At 46.0% G+C, this 17,842-nt stretch overlaps 1 protein-coding gene across 1 annotated transcript in view; it reads right to left on the bottom strand.

The window, feature by feature from the left end:
• The window catches only part of LOC126188679 (Kv channel-interacting protein 4-like), a 601,427-nt gene that overhangs the window by 127,343 nt on the left and 456,242 nt on the right, over nt 1-17,842 (bottom strand). The window contains exon 5 of the mRNA XM_049930285.1: nt 9,108-9,320. Coding sequence (XP_049786242.1) covers nt 9,108-9,320 — 213 coding nt within the window. The remainder of the gene's footprint in view (nt 1-9,107; nt 9,321-17,842) is intronic.

The following is a 17,842-nucleotide window of genomic DNA, read 5'->3' as shown; positions in this document are numbered from 1 at the left end:
GGAGCCTTAATGTTTTTAGAAATGTAAAGCATAGGTAGCGTAAAAGAAAAAATTAAAATTTAATGTACAATATCATAGTTAAATCAGTATACAAAAGAAGCATATAAATACAGTGAGAAAAAGAAACATAACCGATTTATTACTAATACTAACGGCTCGTCTCAGCTTTGCATTGCAGCACCAAGTGGCTACAGCCATACTATGACAGTGAGGTAATTTAGTTTATGGGATACTGTATAGAGCTATAATTATAATTAAATAAAATATGGCGTTTCAGTCTTCGATCGCTATTCTTTATTTTCAATTACCGGTTTCGGGCTAGCTCCCCATTTTCAGATCATATATTCTGTACGGACAAGTTACTCTGTAACTACAATATATGATCTGAAAATGAGCAGCTAGCCCGAAACCGATAACTGAAAATAAAGAATAGCGATCGAAGACTGAAACGCCATATTTTATTCAATGAACGATCGCGGAATTCCCGTTAAGACAATCATGTCTAGTTTTGATAATTATAATTCATAGAACAACAGTGGGTAAGTGAATATCAACAATAGTATCAACATCCTTTGGGGCCACAGTCACATAATACTGTTTAATGAAAGTACCACCAATTGTCTGTATATATTGGCCTTTGGCCACTTTCGAGTACCAAAATGTGCAGTATGATCAGCCTTCTTTAAACGAAGTCATCTTCGAAATATGCTGTGACACCTCCAAAGTTTAATGCACTGGAGGGGGTGGGGGCTGGAGGGGGGGGGGTGAGAGTATTTCGATGATGAATTAGTTTGCAGCAGTCTGATCATGCTTAATATTGTGGTGCATGAAAATGGCCAAAGACTGGAATCATAACTGTACAAGAGAATAAACAATCTATACAGCCAAATGGCTGAACTTTAGTGTAAACTGAATATCATTAGTTTCATATAGCTCAGAAAAATTAAGAAGTGCACACCAAGAATCTCTCACGAGGCGTGAATGTTTTCCATATTTAGTTGACTTCTGGAGTAACATCGTGTGGCAATATTGATAACTGTGAGCTGCCGCAGCTTCTGGTCTGTCCGACTGTAGTGCCCTTTCACTGCGAGCTACGGCCACATAACCTCCCAGTAGCGGCAGCTCACGCTGACTTGGCGCTGCAGTCAGACGGTCTTACAGTTTCCTCCTGTGATCAGTTACCTTCCTCGTGAATTAGCCTATCTATTAGTGGCTCAGATGGTTCAAATGGCTCTGAGCACTATGGGACTTAACATCTGAGGTCATCAGTCCCCTAGAACTCAGAACTACTTAAACCTAACTAACCTAAGGACATCACACACATCCATGTCCAAGGCAGGATTCGAACCTGCGACCGTAGTGGTAGCGCGGTTCCAGACTGAAGCACGTAGAACCGCTCGGCCACGCCGGCAGGCCTATCTATTAGTGAAAACCATAAAAACATACCATAGTGCCCCGGATCAGCCTGAATATACAGACAGAAAACATACTGGACCACTGTGATTGAACATGTGTGGATGATTCCAAGGCGTTCTGTGGTTCATTGCTAGAAGGCAGCGGTGGATTTCGCTTCGTCGTAGTTGAACCAATTTGAATAAAATATTTATAAATTACACATTGAGGCAACAAATATCATGGGGTACCTCCTACTACACTCCTGGAAATTGAAATAAGAACACCGTGAATTCATTGTCCCAGGAAGGGGAAACTTTATTGACACATTCCTGGGGTGAGATACATCACATGATCACACTGACAGAACCACAGGCACATAGACACAGGCAACAGAGCATGCACAATGTCGACACTAGTACAGTGTATATCCACCTTTCGCAGCAATGCAGGCTGCTATTCTCCCATGGAGACGATCGTAGAGATGCTGGATGTAGTCCTGTGGAACGGCTTGCCATGCCATTTCCACCTGGCGCCTCAGTTGGACCAGCGTTCGTGCTGGTCGTGCAGACCGCGTGAGACGACGCTTCATCCAGTCCCAAACATGCTCAATGGGGGACGGATCCGGAGATCTTGCTGACCAGGGTAGTTGACTTACACCTTCTAGAGCACGTTGGGTGGCACGGGATACATGCGGACGTGCATTGTCCTGTTGGAACAGCAAGTTCCCTTGCCGGTCTAGGAATGGTAGAACGATGGGTTCGATGACGGTTTGGATGTACCGTGCACTATTCAGTGTCCCCTCGACGATCACCAGTGGTGTACGGCCAGTGTAGGAGATCGCTCCCCACACCATGATGCCGGGTGTTGGTCCTGTGTGCCTCGGTCGTATGCAGTCCTGATTGTGGCGCTCACCTGCACGGCGCCAAACACGCATACGACCATCATTGGCACCAAGGCAGAAGCGACTCTCATCGCTGAAGACGACACGTCTCCATTCGTCCCTCCATTCACGCCTGTCGCGACACCACTGGAGGCGGGCTGCACGATGTTGGGGCGTGAGCGGAAGACGGCCTAACGGTGTGCGGGACCGTAGCCCAGCTTCATGGAGACGGTTGCGAATGGTCCTCGCCGATATCCCAGGAGCAAACGTGTTCCTAATTTGCTGGGAAGTGGCGGTGCGGTCCCCTACGGCACTGCGTAGGATCCTACGGTCTTGGTGTGCATCCGTGCGTCGCTGCGGTCCGGTCCCAGGTCGACGGGCACGTGCACCTTCCGCCCACCACTGGCGACAACATCGATGTACTGTGGAGACCTCACGCCCCACGTGTTGAGCAATTCGGCGGTACGTCCACCCGGCCTCCCGCATGCCCACTATACGCCCTCGCTCAAAGTCCGTCAAGTGCACATACGGTTCACGTCCACGCTGTCGCGGCATGCTACCAGTGTTAAAGACTGCGATGGAGCTCCGTATGCCACGGCAAACTGGCTGACACTGACGGCGGCGGTGGACAAATGCTGCGCAGCTAGCGCCATTCGACGGCCAACACCGCGGTTCCTTGTGTGTCTACTGTGCCGTGCGTGTGGTCATTGCTTGTACAGCCCTCTCGCAGTGTCCGGAGCAAGTATGGTGGGTCTGACACACCAGTGTCAATGTGTTCTTTTTTCCATTTCCAGGAGTGTATAAACATCCTTTTGCCCGGCGTAGTGCAGCAGTTCGACGTGGCATGGACTCAACAAGTGGTTGGACGTCCTCTGCAGAAATATTGATCCATGCTGCCTCTGTAGCCGTCCACAACTGCAAAAGTGTTGCAGGTGCTGGATTTTGTGCACGAATCGACCTCTCGATTATGTCCCATAAATGGACGACGAGACTCACGTCGGGCGATTTGGGTGGCCAAATCATTCACTCAGATTCTCCAGAATGTTCCTCAAACAACTGTCAGCCATAAAAATTCCATCGTTGTTTGGAAGCATGAAGTCCATGAATGGCTGCAAATGGTCTCCAAGTAGCCCTGCCGTACATTACAATCTCGTCAATGATCGGTTCAGTTGGACAAGAGGACCCAGTCCATTCCATGAAAACACAGCCCACTCCATTATGGAGCCACCACCAGCCTACATAGCACCTTGTTGACAGCTTAGGTACATGGCTTCGTGGGATCTGCGCATCACTCAAATCCTAGCATCGGCCCTTACCAACTGAGATCGGGTCTGATCGTACCACGCCACGGTTTTCCAGTCTCTAGGGTCCAACCAGTATTTCCATGAGCCCAGGTGAGGCGCTGCACACGATGTCGTGTTGTTAGCAAAGGCAGCAGCGTCAGTCGTCTGCTGCCATAGACGTTAACGCCAAATTTCGTCGCACTGTCCGAACGGAGACGTTCGTCGTACGTCCAAAATTGCTTTCTGCGGTTATTTCACGCAGTGTTGCTTGTCTGACAACTCTATGCAAACGCCGCTGTTCTTGGTCGTTAAGCGAAGGCCGTCAGCCGTTCCGTTGTCCGTGGTTAGAGGTAATGCCTGAACACTGATATTATCGGCACACTCTTGACACTGTGGATCTCGGAACATTGTTCCCTAACAATCTCTGAAAGGGAATGTCCTATGTGTCTAGCTCCAACTACTGTTCCGCGTTCAGTCTCCTAATCCCAGAACGCCCCTTTTATACCTTGTATAAGCGATACTGCCGCCGTATGTATGTGTGCATATCGCTATTCCACGAATTTATTAACTTAGTGTAGACACAAACCTTCCTCGTGAATCACTCTATCTACTACTGAAAACCGTATCAGACTACCTACAATAGTTCCTGAGATTGGACCAAGAATATACACTCCTGGAAATTGAAATAAGAACACCGTGAATTCATTGTCCCAGGAAGGGGAAACTTTATTGACACCTGGGGTCAGATACATCACATGATCACACTGACAGAACCACAGGCACATAGACACAGGCAACAGAGCATGCACAATGTCGGCACTAGTACAGTGTATATCCACCTTTCGCAGCAATGCAGGCTGCTATTCTCCCATGGAGACGATCGTAGAGATGCTGGATGTAGTCCTGTGGAACGGCTTGCCATGCCATTTCCACCTGGCGCCTCAGTTGGACCAGCGTTCGTGCTGGACGTGCAGACCGCGTGAGACGACGCTTCATCCAGTCCCAAACATGCTCAATGGGGGACAGATCCGGAGATCTTGCTGGCCAGGGTAGTTGACTTACACCTTCTAGAGCACGTTGGGTGGCACGGGATACATGCGAACGTGCATTGTCCTGTTGGAACAGCAAGTTCCCTTGCCGGTCTAGGAATGGTAGAACGATGGGTTCGATGACGGTTTGGATGTACCGTGCACTATTCAGTGTCCCCTCGACGATCACCAGTGGTGTACGGCCAGTGTAGGAGATCGCTCCCCACACCATGATGCCGGGTGTTGGCCCTGTGTGCCTCGGTCGTATGCAGTCCTGATTGTGGCGCTCACCTGCACGGCGCCAAACACGCATACGACCATCATTGGCACCAAGGCAGAAGCGACTCTCATCGCTGAAGACGACACGTCTCCATTCGTCCCTCCATTCACGCCTGTCGCGACACCACTGGAGGCGGGCTGCACGATGTTGGGGCGTGAGCGGAAGACGGCCTAACGGTGTGCGGGACTGTAGCCCAGCTTCATGGAGACGGTTGCGAATGGTCCTCGCCGATACCCCAGGAGGAACAGTGTCCCTAATTTGCTGGGAAGTGGCGGTGCGGTCCCCTACGGCACTGCGTAGGATCCTACGGTCTTGGCGTGCATCCGTGCGTCGCTGCGGTCCGGTCCCAGGTCGACGGGCACGTGCACCTTCCGCCGACCACTGGCGACAACATCGATGTACTGTGGAGACCTCACGCCCCACGTGTTGAGCAATTCGGCGGTACGTCCACCCGGCCTCCCGCATGCCCACTATACGCCCTCGCTCAAAGTCCGTCAACTGCACATACGGTTCACGTCCACGCTGTCGCGGCATGCTACCAGTGTTAAAGACTGCGATGGAGCTCCGTATGCCACGGCAAACTGGCTGACACTGACGGCGGCGGTGCACAAATGCTGCGCAGCTAGCGCCATTCGACGGCCAACACCGCGGTTCCTGGTGTGTCCGCTGTGCCGTGCGTGTGATCATTGCTTGTACAGCCCTCTCGCAGTGTCCGGAGCAAGTATGGTGGGTCTGACACACCGGTGTCAATGTGTTCTTTTTTCCATTTCCAGGAGTGTAGCATTGGTAGCGAGCGATTTGATACAGGTCGATTAAATTTCTGGAGCTAACGTTGTAAAGAGATATGAGGTGGAACAAGACTGTAAGGATCGTAGTAGGGAAGGTGAATGGTCGACTTCGGTTGATTGTTAGATTTTTAGGAAAGGTGTGGTTCATTTTTTAGGGGACCGCATATAACACAATAGTGCAACCTATTCTTGAGTACTGCTCTACTGTTTGGGATTCGCACCGGGTCGGGTTAAAGGAACATATCGATATAATCTAGATGCGGGCTGCTAGATTTGTTGCTGGTAGGTTCGAATAACACAAAAGTATTACGGGAATGCTTCGGGAACTCAGATGCGAATCCCTGGAGGGAAGGCGACTTTATTTCCGCGGAATACCGTTGAATAAAATTACTGAACCGGCATCTGAAACTGACTACAGATTGGTTCTACTGCCCTCAAAATACATTTCGCGTAAGCACCACGAAGATAAGAGAAATTAGGGCTCATGCGGAAGCATATAGATAGTCGTTTTTCCCTCGTTATGCTGGCGAGTGCAACATGAAAGGAAATGATTAGCAGTGGTACAAGTTACCCTCCGCCAGGCACCATAAGGTGGCTTGCCGAGTATGTATGTAGATGTGGATGCAGAGGTCGATGTGAAGAATCTAGGTGGTTAAGTTCAGCATCTTAAACGGACATCTGACTTTACTTCACCACAGCATAATTTTCAGACACCACCAGACAATGCCTTCAGTATAAAAGAAAGAAACTGACTAGTTTCTTTCTTGGATAAAATAGATCTTTTTTGCTACTGGAGAGGTTATTCATTAATTCTGTGCACTGTTGCGGAGCGGCAGCGCTCCCCAAATCTGCAAAAACTAATAATCGAAATCCGCGTACAATGGCCCCTTTCCTCGCAGTTTCCGAAATTCGTCTTAATGGTATCTGTTACGTGTAGACGACTGTAATAGTTGTGTGTATACTGTGGTACCATGTTTGCGTAATATGATGGTGATAGAAGGGTGAGGGCGGAACCCGGCACAAGTATATAGACAGCTCCTCCTAATGAGCGCCAAGGAGGCCGCTGACGCGAAGTCTGGTGATCAGAAACTTTACGCCATCACACTTCTCATCCTGCTGAGCAACTATTGGCGGTGACACTTTCTTCCAGCGTCAGATCTCGAACCTGGCGTCTCCGGGTCGAGTACCACAACACAGATGTATATTAGCGACGACGGCCACAGATTAAGTTTTGTTGCTCAAAAGTATGTATTTGAGAGCAATGGTATAAAAATGAACGTCCACATCGGTGTTTCAGAGTGCGAATATAGAGGACGTAGCATGGGAAATGCCGTCAGATTTTTGTCTCCTCTCGGATTTTGATCACTTCTGTAAATTTTTCTGGAAAAACCAATAAATATAAATATGGTCTTAATCTGAAAATGAAGTGTGTGAGAATACACTATCTGATCAAAAGTATCCAGACACTGCCAAAAAATATGTTTATCATATTAGGTGCATTGTGCTGACATCTACTGCCAGGTACTCCATATCAGCGAACACAGTAGTCGTTAGACGTCGTGAGAGAGCAGAATGGGGCGCTCCGCGGAACTCACGGACTTCGAACGTGGTCAGGTGATTTGGTGTCACTTGTGTCATACGTCTGTACATGAGATTTCCACACTCCTAAACATCAAAAAATGGTTCAAATGGCTCTGAGCACTATGGGACTCAACTGTTGTGGTCATAAGTCCCCTAGAACTTAGAACTACTTAAACCTAACTAACCTAAGGACAGCACACAACACCCAGCCATCACGAGGCAGAGAAAATCCCTGACCCCGCCGGGAATCGAACCCGGGAACCCGGGCGTGGGAAGCGAGAACGCTACCGCACGACCACGAGATGCGGGCTCCTAAACATCCCTAGGTCCACTGTTTCCGATGTAATAGTGAAGTGGAAACGTGAAGGGAGAGGTACAGCACAAAAGCGTACAGGCGGAAGGCGAGAAAACTTGGATTTCATGATCGAACGGCTGCTCATAAGTCACACATCACGCCGGTAAATGCCAAACGACGCCTCGCTTGATGTAAGGATTATAAACATTGGGCGATTGAACGGTGGAAGAACGTTGTGTGGAGTGACGAATCACGGTATACAATGTGGCGATCCGAAGGCAGGATGTGGACATGGCGGAAGCCAGCGTGTGTAGTGCCAACAGTAAAATTCGGAGGCGGTGGTGTTATGGTGTGGTCGTGTTTATCATGTGGGTGGATTGCACCCCTTGTTGTTCTGCGTGGCACTATCACAGCACAGGCCTACATTGATGTTTTAAGCACCTTCTTGCTTCCCACTGTTGAAGAGCAATTCGGGGATGGCAATTTTATCTTTCAACACGATCGAGCACCTTCTGATAATGCACAGCCTGTGGCGCAGTGGTTACACGACAATATCATCCCTGTAATGGATTGGTCTGCACAGAGTCCTGACCTGAATCCTATAGAACCCCTTTAGAATGTTTTGGAACGCCTACTTCGTGCAGCGTCTCACCGACCGACAATGATACCTCTCCTCAGTGCAGCACTTCGTGAAGAATGGGCTGCCATTCCCCAAGAAACCTTCAAGCATCTGGCTGAACGTATGCCTGCGAGAGGGGAGGCTGTCATCAAGGCTAGGGTGGGTCAACACGATAGTGAGTTCCAGCATTACCGATGGAGGGTGCCACGAACTTTTAAGTCATTTTCAGCCAGGTGTCCGGATACTTTTTAACACATAGTGTTTGTCTGGTGAAGAGAACTGTATAGAAGTGACTTGCAGATTGTCGTAAAACCGGAGACGAAGAGAATAGAGGCATTTGAGATGCTGAAAATTAAAATGGCTAATAAGAAATGAAGTTCTCCACAAAAAAAGTAAAGAAATGATCATATGGCATTGTTAGCCGTGATGTCCCAGTCGGATTCGGCAGCCAAGTGCAAGTCTTATTTCATTCGGCGCCACATTGAGCCCCTTGCGGCCGATGATGTGGATGAAATGATGATGACAAGACACCACCCAGTCCACGAGCGGAGAAAACCTCCATCCCGGCCGGAAATCGAACCCGGGCGCAGTGCATGAGAAGCAAGCACGTTACCACCCAGCTAAGTAGGCGGACAGTTCTCCACAGAACAGAATCGGCAAGAAAGGGATATGTGGAAAACTTATTGGAAGACAGGATGCTAGCAAATGCGTTAAGGCATCGAGAAATAAACTGTCATGGTACTAGAGAGAGACGTGCTGGTCAAAAACTGTAGAGGAAGGCAGAGACATCGATCAAATATTTGAGAATGTGGGGTGTAAGCGCTGCTTTCTGATGAAGAGATTGCCACAAGGGTTGAAGTCGTTGCGAGTCGCATCAGTCCAGCCGAGGAATGACGAAACGATAACACCATTGTGTCGTCGGGATTAAAACAACGAGCTGGCGACTATGAGTACGTACGTGGAATATCTTCTCGACGTGCTCCTTGGCGGAGTTCTCCTCGACGACCGGGTCGGTGGCGCGACCCAGCATCTCGTAGATGGAGGAGACCACGTCCAGCATCTCGTTCTTGGTGATGAGCCCGTCGCCGTTGAGGTCGTACAGGCCGAAGATCCACTGCAGCTTCTCCTGCACGCTGCCTCTCGACACCTTCGACAGGATGCCAAGGAAGTCCTGTAAAACAGAGGATCCTTTTGAACTAGGTCTGTTTATGTTTTCAAAAATATTGGGAATAGGATATATCGATATTTAAAAGAATAGCATTATCGGCCCTCGATATGTCGAGGGAAAAAATCCATGGAAAAAATATCGATGTACTGGCTGAAAGAAATATCGGCTGCACACTGTAAATATGCTGCCAATTTTAGACTTGTATAAGTATTGGTTTATTATTAGATATTGTGTATATCAACAAGCTAGGAGCCTGTTATCCCCCTTAGATCAAGAACTGAAAGGAAAACGATGCACATTCACACCTGGTGATAACCACTTTGCTAACAATAGTACATCCAGGTAAGTGGCACAATAAAAGGTGTCCGATGGGTCCGTCGTTCGGTTTCGTCACACATCGGATTTGTCTGGAAGACTTCATGTAGACTTCCCTATTTTTTCATTTCAGCAAACGCCAGTGGCCTAGCAGTTGCAGTGTCAATGTTTGCGTGGTGAAGTTAAGCGTTGCAATTTCTGTTGGTAGCGCCGAGCGCCGATTACTTCAGTATTTTCCCTCACACGTCTGCGCCCACCACAAAGACCGATCTTGTCATTTAGATTTTTGTTCAGCAGTTTTAGCTACTGTTTTTGAAGATTGCTGATGTGAAGAAATAGGACACTGGCTGCGTTATTTTTGTTTTTTTATTTTTATTTTTTTTAACACAGCTAGTGTGCTGTTTCTTCACATCGGATATCTTGTTATTTCATTCATACCGCCACCCTCCAGTGCAATCGAACTATTTCTTTGGGCCATCTATCCTTGCTTCACACAGTCGAAGAGAAAGACTAGACATTATGTAAGCTCAAGAAGTAGTACGACTGCTTCACACAGTGAAGGTAAAATTACGTTCCACTACAATTTCAAAAGAATAACTTCAAATATTTGTCGAGAACTGCGAAAAAATATAATATAAAATAAAAATGTAGGCACTCGATACAGTTATTTCTACACTCCTGGAAATTGAAATAAGAACACCGTGAATTAATTGTCCCAGGAAGGGGAAACTTTATTGACACCTGGGGTCAGATACATCACATGATCACACTGACAGAACCACAGGCACATAGACACAGGCAACAGAGCATGCACAATGTCGGCACTAGTACAGTGTATATCCACCTTTCGCAGCAATGCAGGCTGCTATTCTCCCATGGAGACGATCGTAGAGATGCTGGATGTAGTCCTGTGGAACGGCTTGCCATGCCATTTCCACCTGGCGCCTCAGTTGGACCAGCGTTCGTGCTGGACGTGCAGACCGCGTGAGACGACGCTTCATCCAGTCCCAAACATGCTCAATGGGGGACAGATCCGGAGATCTTGCTGGCCAGGGTAGTTGACTTACACCTTCTAGAGCACGTTGGGTGGCACGGGATACATGCGGACGTGCATTGTCCTGTTGGAACAGCAAGTTCCCTTGCCGGTCTAGGAATGGTAGAACGATGGGTTCGATGACGGTTTGGATGTACCGTGCACTATTCAGTGTCCCCTCGACGATCACCAGTGGTGTACGGCCAGTGTAGGAGATCGCTCCCCACACCATGATGCCGGGTGTTGGCCCTGTGTGCCTCGGTCGTATGCAGTCCTGATTGTGGCGCTCACCTGCACGGCGCCAAACACGCATACGACCATCATTGGCACCAAGGCAGAAGCGACTCTCATCGCTGAAGACGACACGTCTCCATTCGTCCCTCCATTCACGCCTGTCGCGACACCACTGGAGGCGGGCTGCACGATGTTGGGGCGTGAGCGGAAGACGGCCTAACGGTGTGCGGGACCGTAGCCCAGCTTCATGGAGACGGTTGCGAATGGTCCTCGCCGATACCCCAGGAGCAACAGTGTCCCTAATTTGCTGGGAAGTGGCGGTGCGGTCCCCTACGGCACTGCGTAGGATCCTACGGTCTTGGCGTGCATCCGTGCGTCGCTGCGGTCCGGTCCCAGGTCGACGGGCACGTGCACCTTCCGCCGACCACTGGCGACAACATCGATGTACTGTGGAGACCTCACGCCCCACGTGTTGAGCAATTCGGCGGTACCTCCACCCGGCCTCCCGCATGCCCACTATACGCCCTCGCTCAAAGTCCGTCAACTGCACATACGGTTCACGTCCACGCTGTCGCGGCATGCTACCAGTGTTAAAGACTGCGATGGAGCTCCGTATGCCACGGCAAACTGGCTGACACTGACGGCGGCGGTGCACAAATGCTGCGCAGCTAGCGCCATTCGACGGCCAACACCGCGGTTCCTGGTGTGTCCGCTGTGCCGTGCGTGTGATCATTGCTTGTACAGCCCTCTCGCAGTGTCCGGAGCAAGTATGGTGGGTCTGACACACCGGTGTCAATGTGTTCTTTTTCCATTTCCAGGAGTGTATGTCGATATATCGGCGGGACGCTGTCGCTGTCATATATCGATATTTTTGCAAATAATATCGATATATCTAAATTTTATCAACAGTCCAAATTTTAACGTTGCTGTTGTCACTCCACGAGACCTTCCATGTCAGACGGGTGGAGGGGAAAGGAAGGAGGAATATGCGGTAGTGCGCATGCGCAATACGAGTTGCATAGTTCTAGCGGCAAACATCAGTCGTCTCGTCTCATCATAAGTGTGGCAAAAGGGCCAGTGTCGGTAGTTCAGGCTGGAGAGTCAGCGAATGCTGCCATCAGACATTCCTACAATCTAGGGATAACGGTTATCGATTAAACAATTGGTTTCCGGTCATATCGGATTTTTCACACGCCAGTTTAACCTGACTGTCAAAACTACTCAAAATAACCGGTTTCTGAAATAACAGATTTTTGGTTTTTTAATCCTGTTATTTCCTGTAATAAACATAAAAATCGAAAAAAGATTTGCAGTATTTTGACTCTCTCAGTTTCAATATATTTAGAAACAAAATATTAAATTAAATAAGCGAATAAAAGGAAAGTTAGTCCGTCCACGCTTTGCTGCTTTTCTCGAAAAGTGATAAACTGTTGAACACTACCAGAAACCACCAGTATTCTTCCAATGATTCAAATTTTTTGAAACTCTGCGAAAAATCAATTTTTTAATCGGGAATCATACCACTATTTCGGAGTTACGAACTTTTTTTTTTGAGTCATCAATCTTCTGATTGGTTTCATTACGGATAATCAGTGCTAAAGGGTGAAAAGTGAGGCTGAAGAACTCAGTTTTTTGCGTTAATTTGTCCGATTTCAAGGGCTGCAAGTAGATAAAGGCGTATTACGTAGACGAAGGCAGCAGATCGACTACATTCTATTTTTGTTCGAGACTATGAATAAATTGTTGTTAAGTTTTTAATTTATTACTCTTTCCATAATAACCTTCCTCCTTTATTATTTCACAGGAATAGCATACAAATGTTTAAACTTTTAAAGCAAACGAAGCATTGTACTTAATTGTTACGTCGCTTCGTAAACATATTTCCAGACTAGGGTTCTACAAAACAACTTATGTCCGACGACGACATCGAGAAACTAGTACAGAGACCAGCTTGGGCCAAGTCTTGCACACTGCACGTTCAAGGCCACGACACACGACAACATGGACGTTATTTTCTCAACAATGCTTCTTATGCCTTGTGTTTGTTGCTCAGTCTGCCGGCATTGTTATTAAAATAGCGCTAATCTATTTTCCCATTTTCTATAATAACATAATATTTCAAAACAATGTAAATTTTACGAATAGAAATTACTCCTTTTTTAAAGAGGATTTATTCAAAAACGAAAAATTTTAGCACTGCTGCTACGGCTAATTGATATTTCGTTTTTTTACTCGGTTATTACTACAAAATAAAAAACAAATGTTGCAACTGAGGGCAAACAAATACTGAAAAATACCGGATATTCAGACTAAAATACCGGTGTCGGTTTTAACCAGATGGTTTTTCCCACCTCTGCCACAAGCTTCTGTCAATTCTGAGGCGCATATAGTAGGAAGAAGATACATTCGAGACGCCGTGTTTCCATGTCATCGCCTGCGACGCTATGGTGGCGTTGTACACCCCAAGCAGAGGGAATGAAACAAGATGAACTTTGCAAGTACGTTGCAATTATCCTAAACTGCCAGCTCTTCATATGGATAATCAAATAAGTTGCAGTTCTATTACTTTGTAACAATGGCAGTCTAGTAGAGTACATCTAATAAGGGCTTTCATTACGAATTAATAGCCGATAGTTAAATTTGCAGTAAGAGAGAACTTAATCTGTCGACTCACGATCTTCATGGAATTCGCTTCGTTTCATATATTATTACTTTATAAATTACTCTTTTAACCATGAGAATAATTTTACACAAAAATTACAGTTTTTCTCTTTCATGATATAAGTTTCTGCAAGGTTGCATAATATTTATTGTGAAAGTAGATACAGAAATATTTGTGGTGTGGTAGTAAGTTTTGTGGTGAAAATCAGTCTTAAGGAAACATAACACTGTTATGTAAGATAATGCTTTGTTACAAAATTGGTTCTGAAGAAATCATATAAATTCGAATATTGGAGAAAGGATAATATTTTTTATTTGAGTGTTGCTAAGCAAAGTGAAATATTAGTTGACCGCAATATTATTTCACTTGGGAGTGAGGGCAATTCGGTCGGCTTATCGTATGATTTGATTCTAAAATTTCACGTGGATGCGTTGAACCACTTGACAGGTTAAGCACGACTGTCCTAAAAGCATTCTCTATGCGATGCGTTTCCCTTGCTGACCACTGCACCTGTTTACTGTAATGTCGTGGCATTTTTCCCAACGGTAATCACTAATCACAAATTAATGGTTAATCTTCACCAGTTTACATAACGAACTACAATTTTTCACTTTAGGAAAACTTATCTCGAAGATACGACGATGTGTAATGGACTATATTTTAGATTGATTTGAAGATGGCTCACCAATGAGCCGAAACAGGTAATCAATAAAGAAAACTTGTGATCTTGGAATGGAATTTTTATGCGCACATGTTTTAAATCAACAGGTCGCGTACCTTCCCCCTGGCAATGTCAAAGATTAACAGTGTTATAGCTTTGACAAAATACATAACCGTTTATTAGCACATGACAGCAATTTGTGTAAAACACCTGTAAAATTTTAAAAACTATAATTTAAGATTGCCTAGTTTGTAGTAAAACTGTTCAATATGCTATTTAGGTATTATGCCTACCGAGAAACATGACAACTGAAAGTTTAATTGTTAGCTATGCAGTGGCAGTTCTTCAATACAGTGATACTAAGCTGTTAATAATAAGGAAAAGAATGTTAATATAATAGAATATTATGTATCTGGAAGAAAACGAAAATATTTGTATGAAGTCAAATCCCACGGAAACACAAGAAAGTTTCCAATAGAATAAGCAGTGAGATAAATTTTTATTTGTATTTCTCATTTTTGAGCAATTTTAAATACAGTAAATTCCTACATACAACAGTTTAGTGTATTCTGTTAAATTACATAGCATAAAATGAAGTAAGAAGTTAAAGAAGATAAATCAAGAGCTTGAGAAAGTTGTGGAAGTGTTCCTTTAGGAGTTTTAAAATCTTCATGTAACGTGTTAACTTTAAAGCGGATGCTACTGAATATTTTAGGTACCGAATTCGTTTACTTGATTTTAAGGTAAAGTTGATATGAGTACCTCAGTGCTTTGCTAGCTACGTTTCTATCGGAAGTAGTATATCCTCACTTTCTTCGGATCTTTAGACTGCTTAACCTGTCAGTTAGAGGCGATAAAGCTATTCCTATTTATCGACCGACTAACCAACAAACTGTACATGTGTACACTTGTTGATCTGCCGACAGACTGATGTTGCTTGTTAGGCAATCACTCTACAGCCATACAACCCATCCATCCCCCCCCCCTCTCGCCCCCCTCCACCCCTCTTTTTCCTTCCCTCGCTTCATAATTGTACCCTGCGTAGCGCTTCTTTAAAGCGCCCGACAGACATCGGTCTTTTGTCATTGTTCATGGGAATAAATATTGTTCAAATGTGGCTAACACGACAGAGTGCGAGGCGACGAAATTTTCACGACGGACTTTCTGGACAAGTGCCAAGACTGACAACGTTTGTGAGACATTTCGTGTGAGGAGTATAGCAGTAGAGACGCAATAAATGAAACACTTGCTTCATTCTTTAATGAATTCGTAATCGTTTCATGTGGTACACAGAGACAGTGAAAGATATACAGGGTGAACCGACAAACTCCAGGGACGGATTCCTGGCTAGAAATGGAGGAAAAAGGTTCTATGAACATGTGGCCGGAAATGGAAGGTGCGCGTGCAACAGAAACAAATCGTCGTGGAACACAGTACAGAGATACACAGCATCAACGTCGCAGCAGTTAATCAAAGTAGCCTCCAAGGGATTGCCGGTGACAGGGATAGTAGCGGTTGTCATGCGGGATACACATAATCATACACACATCGAATAAGATTGTGACGGATCATTTTGTATAACATCATCTTTCAGTGACCCTAAAGATGGATAAGTGAAGGATTTCACAGAAATTGACATCGATTATATGTTTGTGTTTCATTTCTTATTAGTTAAGGAATATACAGTCAATGCGTGGAATATTTCACGGACCTCACGTGAACGAGGAATGGCTGGAGGAATTAATATTTTTATTTGGTAATAGTCGCTAATTTAATATTTTTAATTGCTAATGAATTAAAGGGTCACTGTTTTGAAACCCCATGATTTCTCCTCCTTGGGATACAGAAGTGTGAAAGTTTGCCCAAAGATGCCTACTACCTTCCTCCGTAGTGCTGCAAAATCAGGACGCACTGCGACATCACCCTCGGGTTCGGTGACGTTACAGCAAGGTGTTAACATATGTGAAAGAGCTCAGAAGTTCACGTGAGATATAAGATGGGCTAATGAGGTCACGTTGGCACCATATTTCACCACAGTACCCTCTGGACGTGCTACAAGATGGGGAAGTCGTCACTCCGCCCCCCTCGTTAAACACATCTCGCCCCGTCCTCTTGATGACTCTGCGATGGAGGCCAGAACCGTGACACTCTGCGCTGAATTCACTTGGTTTTTTTTCTGAGTGGCCGAGGAAAACATTTCAGAATCGGCACAAAAACGCCTCAGAGGGCGCATGAAGGTCGTCAATGAACTCATCCCTTTCCTTGAGGCGTTCATTTAGACAAGTTTTGCGGTCGGAAACGACAACTGGAAGTGCGATGCACAACAGAACAATTTTCTTGGCAACCTTTAGCACTGCTGACACCTTAGGACGATTGAACCCTTCCCTAGGGGCGTAATGATGCTGCAACCCAACTAAACGCCACTTTTCCCTTTTGGAGTGTAGTGCAACCAAAATTGCTTTGCTTTGCTATACAGGGTGGAACTACAAGGGACCATTCAAAACCATTTAACGAAATTTGAAAGCAGTGAAAGTCCTATACCGGTTTTCAACATTCCTGTGATCAGAACACAGGGGGGGGGGGGGGGGAGATGAAGGAGGATACGATGTAGACATGCGTGTGAGTAAAACGGGAAAGTGTCCCTTTAAGGCCACTAACTTCAAGGCACCTGCAAGGCAGGCAACCGTTTCGACAACCTACAGCTGAGTGACGCTACAGAGCAGCTTTAGTGTCTGCTTACGAGCATGCAGGATCTGAAGGATATCGAAGGGGTTGCCTGTCCGCAGACTCCTAGGAACTGGCCAAAGTTTGTCTCTTTACAGGTACACTTTTAAAGTGCTCAACAAAGGTGAGCGGCGGCATCGAGGATATCGATAAAATGATGGGTCTTACAGGAACCCTTTCCATTTTATTCATGTTAATTTCGAACTACCCCGTGATGCTGTAGGAAGGCGCAAAACAAGACAGGGTTCATAAGGCATAAAGACCTTTCGCTGCTCTGGATTACGTTCAAATTTCGTCGAAGGTGTCCAGCAGCCGCTACTGGTTCCAGCCTGAAAAAATTGCGGTAGTGCTGATCTCCAAATGGATCATATAACATTCATTGGGGTGGCCCAAGATTTTCTTAGAGAATGGTTCAATCGTTTAGAAGGGGTGGCGTTGGCCATCATTATAAAATGTTGTCAAGAACGTCGTTCTGTTGCGCATCACACTGCAACATGTCGTTTTCGACCGCGAAATGTGTGTAATTGATTGCCCCAAGGGAAGGGGTGGTTTCATTGACGCCATTTTCAAATAGTTCAAAAATGGGTCAAATGGCTCTGAGCACTATGGCACTTAACATCTGAGGTCATCAGTCCCCTAGAACTTAGAACTACTTAAACCTAACTAACCTAAGGACATCACACACATCCATGCCCGAGGCAGGATTAGAATTTGCGACCGTAGCGGTCGCTCGGTTCGAGACTGAAGCGTCTAGAACCGCTCGGGCACACCCATTTTCGAGGGTAAGTCAATTATTTTCCGCAATTTAGTTATATTTTTGTTTATTTTGGTAGTACTGTCGTTTTACGTTGATGACGCATGCTTCGTTTATTTGTTGTTATATCTTTGCAATTTTC

This window comes from Schistocerca cancellata, chromosome 5, assembly GCF_023864275.1.
Source record: "Schistocerca cancellata isolate TAMUIC-IGC-003103 chromosome 5, iqSchCanc2.1, whole genome shotgun sequence".
NCBI lineage: Eukaryota > Metazoa > Arthropoda > Insecta > Orthoptera > Acrididae > Schistocerca > Schistocerca cancellata.
Note: the sequence above shows the minus strand (reverse complement) of the source record. Positions and strands in the feature narration are given on the sequence as shown.